Source organism: Chelonoidis abingdonii, chromosome 21 (assembly GCF_003597395.2).
Source record: "Chelonoidis abingdonii isolate Lonesome George chromosome 21, CheloAbing_2.0, whole genome shotgun sequence".
Taxonomy (NCBI): domain Eukaryota; kingdom Metazoa; phylum Chordata; order Testudines; family Testudinidae; genus Chelonoidis; species Chelonoidis abingdonii.
Window position 1 is genome coordinate 8922107 of NC_133789.1, and position 15875 is coordinate 8937981.

The 15875-nt window shown below is 53.4% G+C and overlaps 1 protein-coding gene across 1 annotated transcript in view; it reads right to left on the reverse strand.

Annotated features, from left to right (window-relative positions):
- Positions 1-15875, reverse strand: part of KCNH6 (potassium voltage-gated channel subfamily H member 6) — a 94011-nt gene that overhangs the window by 47551 nt on the left and 30585 nt on the right. The window contains 1 exon segment of the mRNA XM_075059777.1: positions 2752-2907. Coding sequence (XP_074915878.1) covers positions 2752-2907 — 156 coding nt within the window.

Below are 15875 nucleotides of genomic sequence, written 5' to 3' on the forward strand. Positions count from 1 at the left end.
TCCTAGCACCAAACGTATTTAATTGGTGAGACAGGCGTGATTGCCATGCAGCGCAGCAGGGCTGCACTAGAAAGAGACGGACTGTTTATGCGAGGGAAGGGGGAGACACATGCAAAATGTGCTGGGCTGTCAGTTTCTTAGGAAACTAACATGCTCTGAAAATGATACCTGATCTTGGCCTTCCAAAGGGAGCTGTGGCACATGAGCTCTGGAGTACTGGACACGATGGCTGTGCCGGGGAGAGCAGCGTTAGTGTCTAGCCAGGAGCCAGCCGAATGGAGTTTGTGACGCGTCCCTGGTCTCTCACACTGTGGGTCCAAGACTTCATTACACTGTCCCCTCAGAATTACAGGAGCTGCGCATACGACCTCCACCTGCCGGGGTAGCCCCCTATTACATTTGTATTGGACAAAAATGTTTCTAGCTCGCACCTTCTGAGGGTGTGTTTTAGAGACTCGCTTAAGCTGATCCTATTGAGAGGAAAACAAATCCAGAACCCCACTCCCCACCTGCTGCCATACGGATTCACAGTGATTCCACGTAGTGTGAGCATATGCAACCACCCAGCAAACCCGCTTGCAGAACTGGCTGGAAGTTTAACACACACGCAATATAGTGAAACACCTTCAGTCCAAAAACATATTTAAAGGGCAACATCCCGCCTCCTGACCCCAGGGGAACTTGACCAGCTCTGCTGGATTTTACATACATATTCTCTCCAAGGGGTGACGGAATTCACAGAGATGGACAATCCACCAGACTGGAAATATTTTAGATTAGAGAGAAGATGGAAACGACTTTGGAGACCTGGGTTCTGTTCCTGGCGCTGCCAGTGGGCTGCTGTGTAACCTCTGGCAAATCATTTCATCTCTCCAGGCCCTTACTGACCTTCTCACTCTTTGGGACAAGCGCGGGCTGTTATTCTGTGTCTGTACAGTGCCAAGCCCTGTGGGACTCTGCTGTAAGCATAAAATATCAGCCACAGAATTCATCCCCTTGGGATCTTGCTCCCAGAGACCTTCACTTCCTCCTGCCCCTCAGAGGTTGAGAGGAGGACCAACCCCCCATCATCATGTGAAATGCACAGCAGTGCTGTGCCTGCATCTCAAAGGGCACTTGCTTCCTGACTCCGAGCCCCAGCAAGGAAGCAATGGGAATGCAGTGACTCGTGAGACATCGGACCTCACACATCAGCGCTGAGGGAAACAGGGCAAGGAAGGGACATAATCCATGGTCACTCCAGCTAAGCAAGAGGTGAGCTGGGGAAACAGGACTCAGCTTCCAAAATCTTCCTTGCCCCCTAACGCTGAGGTCTCAGATCAGCCTGCTGCTCTGAGTTCCCAAACAGCCCTAGAGCCCAGTGACGGAACAGACTGACAGCAGCCACTGCCGGACACTTCAAACCCCCTCGTCCCAGCTCCCCATCAGGCACCTGGCTGGCTGGGCCACGCTGCCACACGAGGGGAAGAGAATCCATCCTGAGCCCTCAGCAGATCAGCTGATACTCTGAAGCATGAGATCTGCCCCCCCCTGCCTCAGGATAGCATCAAGACTAGTGTCATTACAGGTAATTGACGGTAGTATCTGTTTCCAGAGACTGAGGCTGGCATGCCGTGGTGCATCTCTCCAAACCAACAGACAATATTAAACCCGAGAGAACATTAGGACGATGGCCTAGCCAGTTGGGTGGGGGGGCACTGACTCAGCTTTCACTGGGAATCCTGACCTCCTTCCAAGCTTCCGAGCCCCGTGGACGAACACAGGGCCGGCAGCAGATGTGCCAGCTGGTGGAAGAGCAATAGTGATGCCGGTCAGGAGGCTGTCTCCAGGCAGTGTGCCGGAAGAAAGGGCAATCCATGGAGGGCAAGAGGACAGGGGGCTGGTGGTACAGGTAAAGCATAGATACTGTATTTTAATAGCGGTACCTCGCTAGAAGCAGAGTATGTACAGAGTGTATATAGGGCACAGGGATAGCTGCAGGTATGTACAGAGGCAGAGGACGGTGAGGCGTATAGACAGGAAAATACAGCTATAAGCAACGTATGGGCAAGTTCTAGAGAAAGCTAGCTAGAGAGGAGGTGCGGCTGTATGCGAGGCAGTTACAGATGTGCTCCTGTATGGGCACAGGCAATGGATGGGAGGGATGGGGGTACAGGGGAGGCCTGGCATGCTAGCAGCACAGGCCCAGTTTGGGTAGGTGGGGGTGGATGAGCTGTCGGGGAGGGTTGGGTGACAGGCAAGGCGGGGTACAGGTACTGTGTGGGGAGGTCCAGTTCCCTCTGAGGGAAGCTGGGGCATTAGGACACATCTAGGCGAGGTATAACCGTGTGCACACACAGGCGGAGGCGAATGCAAAGGGACAGGGAGGTCTAAAAGGAGGGCTTCCTCCAGGGGATGGTTCTGCCTCAGGATCCCCAAGACTCAGCTTCCTCTTGGCCAGCAAGATTAGGCTCCAGACACGTCCCTTTGCAGAGCTGCTTCCTTGTCTTGCTGTATCACTGCTGGGGAGTCGCTCTCCACGGCGCCAAAGTCTTCAAGATCTTCCTTTGGCAACACGCCACCTCCCAGAGCCAATGGGCAATGAGGCCACCGCTTGGTCAGGAGTTCAGACCCCAAACTAGGTCACCAACCCCATGGCTCAGGCACCTCTGAGTTCCAGAGAAAATTCCAGGGTCGGATTCACCAAGTGGAACCCACACAATCCCCTGCCCTTCCCATCATCCCCACCTGGGGACCCCAGCTCTCGCTCACCTTGGCGCCAGCCCTGGGACAGTCGCTGGTGGAGACTCCGGCTGGCACTCTTGGCGATGAGCTCGGCCAGGTCCTCAAAGTTCAGGATGAACATGATGACGGCTGCTTCCTCGTTCTTCACTGGGACCACGTCCACCAGACACCGCAGGCACGACGCTGCCATGGGACAGGGAGCAGCGGTCAAATTGGAGCAGGGGGAGGGGAATATAGAGCATCCACCACCACTGCAACCCACCCCCCACCAAGTACAGCTCATGCCCTAAAACCTGGGAGGAGAGAACACCAGGGCGGGGTCCCCTCTGGGTATTAACAGGGTGGCCCCATGCTACAGCTGGGCATTCCCATTCGACAACTAAGCCCAGCAAGCTGAGCTCAGACATTACCAGAGCCCCCGGCCGGCAGCGCGCTCTCAGCCTGCAACAAGCCAAACTCACCTCCCCGCAGGCTGCTGCAGGTGCCAGCCTGATGCTGACCCACGGCGCCTTCCGAGCAGTCGGAAGGGGCAGCAGATTCTCTGGGGGTGCAGCAGGAAGCTCCGTGGCAGAGCAGTGGCTGGGTCAGATAAACAGCAGGACAGGAGGGTGGGGGCTGCTAGACGCATTTGCCAGTGCAGCAACTCTGCCTGTGACAGCCACCATCTTGGCAGACAGCTAGGTGACCAGATGTCCCGATTTTATAGGGACAGTCCTGATATTTGGGGCTTTGTCTTATATAGGCTCCTATTACCCTCCACCCCCATCCTGATTTTTCACACTTGCTGTCTGGTCACGCATGGCTTCCTGGCCAGGGCTCTAAGAACCTCATACCCTCTGTGGAATGGACATGGAGGGGGACCAGCAATGCACAATCGCCCATGGGTCACCTGCTCCCCTGGACGGTGATTTCTTTTGGTATCCATGTCCCTTCCCTCCTGTTCTAAGGACACGGCATGAGCAGCTGCCTTGTGCAGCACTCGCTGGCTGTGGCTGGGTGACCCGCTCGGTAGAGGCATAACTTCCCCTGGGGCAGTGGATTTTTCACAAGGCCCGAGGAGATCAGGCTCTTCATCCCTGAGCTTTATCTCTTTATGCCTAGATGGGAAGAGGCTCAGACCAGGTGAGGTTGAGGTGGGACTGCCTCCAAGGAGACCGTGCTCTCCTCCCATGGGCTCTTCCCTCCTCGCAGGGCTCCCACAGAGCCATGTCTGCTCAGCAAGGCGGCTGCTGGGAACACCAGTGCCCAAACCAACTGGAGCCCAACGCAGCTGGGCATGAAGGGTCAGGGGATGTGGATGCAGGACGCAGGGTGATTAGGATCAGCTGTCACCCGTAGCTTCCTCCCTTCATGCCTCCCACACCATCCCCTCCTGCCCTCTCAGCGGGCTCCCCAGCTCCATCCAGAGACCACCCTCCTACGCACCTCGCCTTCTCTCCCCATCCCATATCAACCTCCACTTCCCCAAAGTTCCCCCAGCACCCTCCCCTCTTCCCACTCATTATCCATCCCCTTTGCTGCCCACCAGCCAATGAAAACCAGGAATCAAGATACCCCGAGACCAAGCCCCTTCTTCCCCAGCCAGGCCCTTACCACTCCCCACTCTGCAGCAGCCTCCAGTCCTCCCCCGCCCCGTCTAGAGCCCCGGCACCCCTGCCATGGCTGGTATAGCCCATGTCAGGAGCTAGCCACCTGACGGTTATTGCTAGAGGCCAAGCAGAAAGAAGCAGCTATTTTCCTAGCCCAGGAATGGCACTGCTGTCCAATGGGAGCAGAGGGAATAACACACCCTCTTAGAGGACCAAGACACAGCAGCTACCCCAGCTGGGCTGGAGGAAGCGGGATGAGGAGAGGTAACTAGGACAGGATTTAGTCCTGCCTCAGTACAATACCCGCTGCAGCCCTCCAGCCTTGCACAAGCCACAGAGCTCATTTTTCAAGGCACTCTGGATCAGCCACTAGGACAGGGGGAGCTGGGCTGAGACATGCAGGAGAAATGAAAGCATCAGGCATTTCCACCAGCACCAAATCTCCTGTGGGAGGGATCTCACAGCTCTTTACAGACCAGATACATGTCACCTCCTATCAAAATGCAGCCACCTCTGGGGTGGAACGTAGCACTTATTTAACAGCATGCAGCAATGCTCCCTGATGATTCAGGACAGTGAAGTCAGGGAGGAGAAATGAAAAGATTTTGGGGAAAGGCCCGTGTGTTCTTGCTGATCTGATGAGGACAGTGTGCAGATGTATGGAGCAAGGCCATCTGCCGATTTACAGTAGGGGTTCTCAAACAGTGGCTCAGGCAGTGGTGAGGTTATTACATGGGCGGTTGCAAGCTGTCAGCCTCCACCCCAAATCCTGCTTTGCCTCCAGCATTTATAATGGTGTTAAATATATAAACAAATGTTTTTAATTTGTCGGGGGAGTCGCACTCAGAGGCTTGCTGTGTGAAAGGGGTCACCAGTACAATAGTTTGAGAACCACTGATTTACACTGATGTGGTCCTTTCTCGGTCTCTATCTGCATGCCACAAGTCTCTTCCTCCAACCCTCTCTTGATTAGAGGTCCATATCATATCAGGCTATCAATAAAGAGTTAAAGGATGGGAAACTAATCCATACCAAATCAACATGGATTCATGGACAACGGGGCCTAGCCAGCAAATTGGGTATTGTACTATGAGATTACAAGCTGGGTTGATAAAAGTAATTGCGCTGATGTAATACATTTAGACTTCTGGCAGGAGTTTGAGATAGTCCTGCCCGACATTCAGCTTCAGAAGTTAGCCCTATTCAAAATCAAAATGGCGTCCATTAAATAGATTAAAAACTGGCTAACTGATGGATCTTGAAATGCAATCATTCATGAGGAATCATCATCAAATGGGGCCGTGTCTAGTAGGATCCCACAGGGATCAATTCTTAGCTCCAGGCTATTTTTATCAGTGATCTGGGAGGAAAAATGTGTTTTTTAAGGAGTTCAAAGTGCTGAGTACAAACTGGGAAATGAGCTCTTGAACATCTGGCTCCAGCTGTTGGCGCTGAGGACTTGGGGCTCTGGCCCCGAATTCTTTTAAAAATGTGGCCCTACGTGGAGTGTCTTAGCCAATGCGGATTTGACGTATACGGGTTGTTTCCAGGACACTCATTGATGTTCATTAGTTTTTAATTAACACTTTAAGCATTGGGAATTAAAAATTCAGAACAAAATATGAAGCTCATCGGTAATCATTTAGCCTCTTGAGACTTGCGGTTCATAATCAATAAAGAGCTAATTGCCATGCAAGAACGGTGGCAACTCTAAGTATCGGTTTAAATTAAACACCTTAATTAAAAACAAGCCTTGTGCATCATTTGTCTACTTGTTCACTCCTCTCCGAGGGCTCAGTTGTGAGCTGCCTTACACACCTGTGCAGGGCAGCGGGGGGTGGGGTGGGGTGGGAGAAATGTCCTGCCCAGCCTCGGGTACCCACATTGCCAGTCTGGTTGTGCCAATGGGGTAGGAGTGGGCACAGCCTGGCTCCACCCCCTCTAACACAGTGGCCATGCAGCTGTGCCAGGTACAGGGCTGGCTGGCGCAGCCTTCTTCCTGCCTGGAGCCAGCGGGGACCAAACGGTGGTTCTCGAGGCTCAATTTGGTCCCTGGTCCTCTGCTGGGGCAGTGCAATGACACAGCATCCCCCCCACTGAGGAACGTCAGAACAGAAGCAGGGATAGATTAGCACTCGGATCCTCCTGCTCCTGAAGCCTGGGGCCTCGCCTGCTGTCCAGTTGTCAGCCCGTGAGTTGTTCAGACCCCATCCGGGAGCGGGGCATACATGCATTTGCCAGATCATTACACTGCCACATTGCAAACGGCAGCACAGAGCCTTGATTCACTCAGTGTCTCAAGAGACTCTGTGTCAGAGCCTCGCTTGAGCCACTAGATAAGACTAATAACTGTTCTCCTGTATCTGAGTTTAATGAGCATTTAAACACTTTTATCCTGAAGGGTCACAAATATTTGAATCTGTAACTCAGCAGGCAGCTTTTCAAACACAGGCTAACAAAGATCCATGCAGTGCACCTGGCTCCCTCTTTGTCTAACCAAGCTGGGAGTGCCTTGTCAGCATTTAATAAACCAGTGGCTCCGGGGAGAGAAGTTTCCTTCGGTGAGGCAAGATGTACGGCTTTAATAACAATGGCATTTGACAAGCTGTATTCATCTGGCACGGAGACTGGATAACTACGTCTTGGGAGAGCAGAACGCACACAAATGGAATGCTGGAGTCAAACATCATCCGTGTAACGAGGTGACCCAGATCTGTATGATTTCAGCATACCATTCTTCACGGTCTGCTATTTAGCCAGCCATCCCCGATCACAGATGGAAGCAGGGCCTGGAGTCGGGGTCAGGTCATTAACTCCACTTCTAAGCAGCAGGCAGCCTCACAAAAATGCACTGGAAAAGATTTTGGTATCACAGCATGAAGATGCAAGTATGCCATCCGTGACAGAGAGAGACAGCCGGAGAATAATGAGCTAGGAAAGCCATACTAGGGTGACCAAATGTCCCAGTTTTATAGGGACAGTCCAGATATTTGGGGCTTTTTCTTATATAGGCTCCTATTACCCCCCAACCCGTCCTGATTTTTCACACTTGCTGTCTGGTCACACTAAGCCATACATGCCGAGTATCGTGTTCAGTACCATTCTAGTTACTTCCTACTTTCCCATTAAAATACATACTAATCCCATGCTAAGGCCCCAGGAAGTGGCACAGTCATTGCTTGCCAATCCCTTAGATGCTTAACACCCTTGTAATAACATGCCAAGACGTCATAAAGCTGCGTTGTATAGACCTGCTAACCATCATTGCAATAACACGCCCACTTCCTGGATCCCAACAGGATCATCGTAATAACATGCTAAGACATCATGAAACTACGTTGTGATTCCATGCCAGGGCATCACGAATGCCCACTGCAATTCCATGCTGGGCCACTATGAAATGGCACTGCAATGACAGTTCTCCTGCCGATTATACTCTACAAGGCTAATTGCAATTGACCTAGAAGAGAGTCTACAGTTAAAATCTTATGGCAGCCCTCTCCTAGGGTGGTATGCAATCGTGCCTGGTGCTAGGTGACCTTTGAAAGGCTTCATATTTTGTTTGGCAATGGGTGAGAACAGGCTCTCTTGGAAGATTCCCAGCCTGGAAGGAAATGTTGGGAGGTGGGGCTCAGTTCTGCTTCACTTCCTGGGTGTCCTATAGCTGCGGTGTTAAACAGCTGCCCTGCCCTAGAAGCAGCTGCATTTCTACATGTGCTCTGGAGGTGTGCAATCCATAAGATGCCTTGGGATCCTTTGGGATGAAAGCTGCTGTGTTACCGTATGCTAGTATTATCCTGAGAGGGGAATGCACCAACACAATGCAGCACGGCGCTGGCATCATCCATCTTCATGTGCCTGGGCACATTTGGGCAACAGGAAACCCCATCAGCACGCTAGCCCCAATGGGACGGCTTTCCTCCTTGGATCGCTTGGGGATTTGAAGCTCTTGCACTTGCTAGTGGAGTCTGAGAAAATCTGCCACAGTCTCTCCCTGTGCTTGAGATAGGATGGTGGAGGTGGGCAAGTGAGAGAGAGAGAGAGAGAGAATATGCTCCTGTTCTTCAAACCCTCGCCCAGGCAGGGGTCTGCAGAAAGCAGTCAAGCCTCTCTCAGTGGCAATTAGTTTCTGTTTTGTACAGCACTGGTTCCTTATCTCCCTCTTTCTGCTCTGCGATTAACAGGCGAGCAGTTCACAGGCAAGGAGGATTAGCACATCAACAGGCACCGTGTTGCGCTGATGTTCCTATCGGCAGCTTCATTCCCTGGCATAGCCAGCATCCCCCTAGCCCTTTCTCCCAGCCATTGGGCGAAAGGGGAGGGAACAATCTCCTCTCTGCATGCAATTTTAAAGAGCTCAGGCTTCTGTAATCAGGAGCAGATGGCCGGCATCTCAGAACTTTCAAATCTGCCCTGACGTCAGTTACACACACACACAAAAGAACGGGAAAGCAATGGACACAGTTAAATCCCTTTAAAGGGCCAGACAGCAGGGATTCTTTTTTTCAATAGATATCAGTTAAATCCATTTAGAGAGTGAGGTGGGCGGGGAGACAGGGCTGGAATTGTCAAGAGCAAAATCCACTTCAAGGGACGGGCTCGTCACGTAAGAATCAGAGCTGATGAAATAGTCAATAAAAAAATCCCAAACCATCCACCCTAATTTGCAAATATTTTTATGAATTAAAAAGCAGCGCTGGGCTTGCTGGGCTGTCAAGTCACACTCAAAAGTTAAATTGACCCGGCTACAATGTTCCAAGGTGTGAAAAAAATCTACACCCCTGAGCAACATAGTTAAGTCGACCTAACCTCCAGTGTAGACAGCACTAGGGGTTCTCCTATCAGCCAAGGTAATCCACCTCCCTAAGTGGCAGTGCCGGTACCTACATCAATGGAGGAATTCTCCTGTCGATCTAGCGCTGTCTATAGTCAATATAGCTGTGCCTGGCTGTTTCACACCCTTGAGAGAGGTAGCTATGCCAATATAAGTTCCCAGCATAGACAAGCCCTTAGTTACCACCTCTCGGGGAAGTGGATTAAATACAAGGATGAGAGAACCCCCTCTTCCATCGCTGTAGCATGTCTACACTGAAGCACTACAGTACTGAAGTGGTTTAAGTGCAGGAGTACAGCTGCCAGGTATGCATGGTAACGTCTGTGAAATCTCAAAGATCTGCCTGAATGGAGACGCATGGGAAGATTCCAACCCAGAAGGGACCAGATTCATTAGCTACCTTAGTTCTTTTAAAATGTTTCTAGCCATTCAATGAGAACCAAAGCCACCCGACAGAGCCGCTAATCACATGCCATGAAAAACAAACCAACAGTGTCCACTAATGCCCCGTGTGTGAAAATGACCAGCCCGTGGTGAATACTAATGAACAACGAACACTGACCAAGAGAACTGCGATCAGGTATCATCCATAATGAAGATTCTTCCTCCCAAAAACATCAACCAGCGGGGACAATAATACTCTGCAATCAAACAGCATCTTTCACCCGGGGGGCTTGACGCACTTTACAAAGTGAGGGAAATATTAGTATCCCCATCAAGAGAGTGAGACGGGGTCCATGGTCACAAGAGAATTAAGGGCAGAGTCAGGCACAGAACCCAGGAGACCTGATCCCATCTCCTCCCTCCACTCTGATTACTAGGCTACACTCTCCCCAAGCTGGGGACAGAACCCAGGAGTCCTGACTCCCAGTCCCCTGTGCAGCGTTTTGTAAGCGATGGTGTAATTTAGGCCAGACTATGCTACCTCCTATAAATGATGCACTGGAATCCAGCTGCACCCCACGGTACTAGGGACCTCACACCAGGCTGCTGCCTGATTAGGTGAGGACGAGAGGCGGGCAGGGGACTCCTCCACCTTATGGAGCTGGAGCAATGCCCCCTCCTCCCCCCCACGCCAGCCGTCTCTGAGTCTGGTGCCTGGGTTGCAGCACCTTTGCAGAGGGTGCCAGACTGAGCAGAGCCAAGAGGGAGGGTGCATGTCCTTTCAGACCGAGGTGGACCAGCTGTTTGCTGGGTGTCTAGTGGGGAGTCGGATGCTGCCCCTGGAAGTGACTCTGGGATCTCAGGAGAAGAGAGAAGAACAGACTAGTGAGAGGAAAGCAGCTTTCAGCGGAAACTGCTGAGCTGGGAGAAATGCAGGGTCCCTTTGTTTCTCCTCCTCTCTTCTTCTCCCCCCTCTCTCTGTAACAAGCCATTTAGAGCAGGGCAGAGCTTTCTAAAGGCACCTAGATCTGCACCTTCATTAATCCAAGGCCCAGATCCTCAGAAGTATTTAGGCACCTAACTCTCCACGCCAGATTTTCTTAGGCAGCTTTGAAAGTCCCAGCTTGGACACTAGCCCTGGGGGTCTTTGCTCCTCCAGGATTTACCTTGGTGAAGCAGGCCACAGTCTGGGCCCCGTGGGCTGGACAGACCAGATCACAGGGGGCTGTGTTTTCCGCAAACACTCCAGTCTCTGTCCTCTTCCGTGACACTCAACTGATCCCACCCCCGCTTGCCCAGGGGCACCCAGCTCTCCAAGTGAGTTGCCCGATTGTCCCTATCCCCACCACCTCTGGCTCTGGGTGCTCACTGGTTAAGAGCCAGATGCCACAGCTGCACATGGCAGGCGCTGGTTACTCCTCACAGGTTCTCCCTGCCAGACAAGCTCGCACTGCGCCATCTGGGCCCCAGGCTGGCAGGGACTTCCTGAGAAAGTCTCTCTCGGCTCCCAGCAGCAAGAGGGAAGGGAAATGGCTGAGGAGACGGGAAACTGGGGGAGGCAGCACCCGGCCCTTGGAGCCCAGGACTCACCTTCTCCTCCCAGCCCAGAGGGCTGGTTGGGTAGGGATGCTGCAAGTCACCCTCGTGCTGCCCAGATTCTGCCTGTGCTGGGGGCCAGGGTAAGTTAGGTCAGACTCCCGCCAGCTACGTCCAGGCTGCTGCGCCAGCTGGAATTCCTGGGGAGCCAAGTCCCACCCGCCCTTCTGACACAACATGCCCCGGCTCTCCTCCTATACCAGGGTCTGTGTGGGTGGTAGCACAGAGCCGCTTACACCAGCACGACAGTTTCCATGCTGGGGAAATCCTCCCCCAAGTCGCTGCAGCCCATTACGGTCCCTATATGCAGCTGGTGCAGCCTATGAGATCCAGGGGAGAATTCTGAATCCATCTAGTCTACCTTCTTCGGTGCCTGTCCCAATCCCAATCCTCCTGCCTGCGCAGAGATTGCCGTGCACGGGTTGGACCAGGCCCCTAGGTGAGGCAAGCCACTGCCCTGTTACCCTGCTGCACATCTGGAGGGGCTCTGGAGGAGGAGGGTTGCTGTAGTTAACCCCTTGCTCACTGGGAGGCTGTCCCCATCACAGTGGGTTTGAGGGCTCATGTGGACCATTCCCAGGGAGCAAGTCTCCTGGTTTCTGGGCTAGATGCAACCACCTGGGCAGCAAATGATTTCAACCCCTCCTGATGCCCCAGCCCAGATTAAAGATTAGAGGCCTGGGGACAGGATGTGTCACGCTCGGTCAGAGGGTAGCTGCAATATTCCCCTGGTTACAGGCCTCAGCTAGTCCTTGCAAAATGCAGAGACCCTTAGAGTCAAGCCAGCCCTGCGGTAAAGCAGTGGGAGTTGCATCTGCTCACATCAAGCCTGAATTTGGTGTAACAGCTCAGATCTGGGCATCAGGCTAAAATTCATCCCTGCCATACCACCAACTTCAGCAGCCTTTGGCCCAGCATCTCCTTTCCCAGGCAGGGCACAGAGCAGTGCATGGTGGTTTCCCGGGATGTTCTCAATCTCACAAGCAGGCCGCTGGAGGGGAACCACCTGTGTGAGCAGAGATGCTGCTTGGCCGCTGAATATTCTCATAGACACAGAGCAATCCCTCCCGGCAGGGCCGTCCGCACCTAGCGAGAACACCCAAGGAGGACCCTCCTCTCCCAGGGTCCCAGCCTCACTTTGGCTGAGAAGCAGCTGCCTGGGCCAGACCCCGTTTCAGACCTCCCCCCCCATCAGCCACTGTTCCAGAGCCAGGAATATAGCGCTCTCTGCAGGGGATGGCAGGGCTGCTGGGCTCTCTTCTCAGCACTCACAGTGGGCTTGGTTTGGCAGCTGGGGGCCAGATTTTGCAAAGCACCTACTATTGCACCTCCGTACTGGGCTCTGGGGAAAAACCAGTCGCTTGGGGGCTGAACACATCGGGGCTGGAGCACTTGGAAAGTTGGCCTGAGTGCCACAGTGAGGCTGAGTGCACGGAGCTTCTTGATGTCAGTGAGACACCGATCACTGAAAACCAGACTCTTAATCTCTGCCTGTGCCTCAGTTTCCCTGCCTGTAAAACAGATTATTCTCGCCCCGCTCTCCCCCCGTGAGCCTCATGGATATTTGTAAAGAGCTTGGAGACCCGTGGATCAGAAGTGCAGGCAAACTGCAGATTTGCAGAAGGGGCGGGGGGAGGGCTTTACAGTGCTGCAGGAAGCCGAGGGACCTGTAACAGAATAATCAATATAGGCTTTCAAAGGTCACACTCACTTCTGGGCCCATTTTAAATTAGCAGATTCCTTTTCTGGACTCCCATGTTTGCTGTGTGCTCTTTCCCCAGCATTACCAGGGTTGGGATCAGGGACCTTTGTGCCAAACGCCTACCAACAAACTCCCCCCCCCCCTCCAAGAAATCTCCCCATCCTAAGCAGCATTTTGACCCTTGAAAAGGGAGAAGGGGCCAGAGATTCCATGAGACACCTTAGGGACTGTGTTCTTGTTGGTGATTTGACATGGAAGGTGCTCTGAGACCCCAGTGATGGACAGCAGGAGAAAACCCAAAGATGGCCAGCCATTTTTCCTGCCCCCAAAATGTCACAGCTGTGCCAGCCTCACAAAAATGCAAGCTGGCCGCAAACACTGAGCCATGTCTGTGCCTCGCCCCCACTGCCAGGAGGGTGCCGGCATGGTTGGGAGTGGTTCTGAATTTCCCAGCTGGCAGGGGACCGGTGCAGCTGCCCAGCCTTTTGCTGCTCTCCATGCCTGGCAGGAAAAGGGGGAGGGGAAAGGCAAATAGGAATTTTCCAAAAGCTTTGCCTGAAATATCAGGAGCCGGCTTTGAGCCCGACTGAGGCTCAAGTCACGCAGCGCAAGAATATACTAATGGGCTGTGGCAGAGAACTGCTGCCGGAAGCTTGGACGTGCCCAGTTCCTCTCTGCCTGCAGTGGAGTCACAGCAGGGAGAGACCCGGCCCAGGCCAGAGCCTGTGCTACTATACCCAAGCACGAGCAGACTGGGAAACACCCCACACCAGCATGGGCAGGTGTGCTTGTCCCCCCGCAATCCCAGGAGCGGAAGCAGCACCCTGCTGAAAGCAGCTGCCCCAGGTTGAGCAGGGCATACCTGCTCAGGCACCAGTGGGTGTGCCGGAAGGGGTGGCACAGGGAACCAAGTTCTCGAACCTGGCAGTGCATAAATGGTCTGGGATCTCCCTTTCACGTGTCTCTATCCCAAATCAGCAGCAGGCGCTGTGGAAGCTCGCCCAGCCATTACCCACCCTAGGTGGGCTTGAGGGGAGATGGCAAGGGTCCCTAGCTCCCAGAATGCACAGTGCTGGAACGGGATGCCTTGTGCTTCTGCTGGCCTTTCCAGCATCACCGATGGCAGGGACAATTATACTTTGCCCTGCATTTGGTCAGGGATCACAAAGGCCCTCGCAGGTATAAGCTCATGCTGTCCCTCCACTCTGGCAGATAGGTGAGTATCAGCCACGCTTTACAGATGGAGAAATGGAGGAACCCAGAGGATATACGAGACTAGAACGCAGGAGTCCCAGGCTCCAGCTCAAAGCACCCAACACCACAGCTACCCAGAGCTAAAAAGGGAACCCAGGAGTCCTGACATCCAGCGTCACATTTAATTACTAGATCACATTCCTTTCCCTAAACACAGGCAAGAAGAATCTCCACCACCCAAGCTCTGGGACTGCATGCTCTGGAGCCAGGTGTCACGAGTTCCTGGGCGATGCTTTGGAACTGCTCCCCACAAAGCCAGTCAGGACTTTGGGGTGCCTCCTCTCCCTCAGAGCAGACTGTCTGCAGGGCAAGAAACTCACGCGGCTTCACCTTCCTGGGTCTGACCTTGGAGCATTCAGCATATGCCCCTCCGTGCGCTTCCCACAGCGAGTCCGCCCAGGCAGGGTCCTGGGGAAGGCAGAGGGTCCTGCGCACACTCCCACTTTGCAGTCCAACGTGACTCTCAGCCAGCCAGTAAAACAGAGGTTTATTAGACGACAGGAACACTGTCTAAAACAGAGCTTGTAGGTGCAGAGAACAGGTCCATTCTAGGGCCCAGTAAGCCAGATAACCCCGTCTGCTGTCACTTCCCATCCCCAGCCAGCTCCAAACTGAAACCCTCTCCATCCCCCTCCTTCTCTGCCAAGTTCTTTTTCCGGGTCAGGAGGTGACCTGACCTCTTTGCTCTCCCACACCTTTAGCATCCCTTGCAGGGGGGGGAAGGGCTCAGGTCATTAGTTGCAAGGAGACAGAGTGTCGGCCAGAAACTGAGGCACCCACACAGTATTCAGAGGAAACATTAAGAACAGTCCCACTTCGTCACACCAGGCCTACCCCACCAGGCTAGAGTTTGATCCATTAATAACTAGCTGGCCGCTTGTGGCTTTCCTCATGGCTAAGTTTTGGCCAGGGTGGCTCTGCTGCCTTGGTGGTAGCAGCTGGGGTGGGAGCTCTCCTCCCATCAAGTCAAATCCCAGGATTTAGGCTTGGGAAATAGTTCTAGGGAGGTGTGGCATTGTCAGAGGAGAGGCTAGCTAAGGCCAGCCCCTTTCACTCTGCCTTTGGGGCCTCATTTCCCCAACAGGTGCTTGGGCTGAGAGAATCCTCAGGCCAGCTGGTATGTAAATCAGCCTCGCGCCCTCGATTGTCATCCTGAGAATCTGCCCTCTGGTCTTTGCAGCTGAGTTGGTTGCACCATTTTTAAGTTGTGGCTGGCCCAAACGCTGGCTCTGCACCTGACAGGTGGAGAGGCCCGCAGGCAAATCCGCAGTTGGGACACTGCTGGCTGAGATCAGCTCAGGGTGGAGGCATGCAGCAGTGTATAACCCACTGGTGAGCGGGTGCTCCAGGCCCGCCCTGCAGAGGATGAGAGTCCGTTACAAACTCAGTAGGATCCAAGTCAGACCCTTCTGCGTCTGCCAAGATAGCAGCTGTCACAAGAGTATCCCCTGTACTGCAGCAAGGAATCCCCTGCACTGCTCCTAAGCTAGCACGGGTGCCATCTGGCCGGTGGCATGGGGACCAGGCGCTGAGCTGCTGTGGGAATATGCTGAATGGAAAAATCCACTATCACATCTACAGAATGTCAATAACTCTGTATCTGGGCCTGGATCGGCGCGACTCTAGGTAGAGCGGCATAATCAGCGCCAGAGGGGTGTGCCTGCAGGTGATTTATGGTGGTACAGGCAGATGTCCTGGAGATTAATCTGTGTGTTTAAGAATTCAGCTCTTGGAGACTTAATGGAGCAGGGTGCAGAGAGAGGAGAGGCGCAGAGAGATTTCCAGTCAGGGG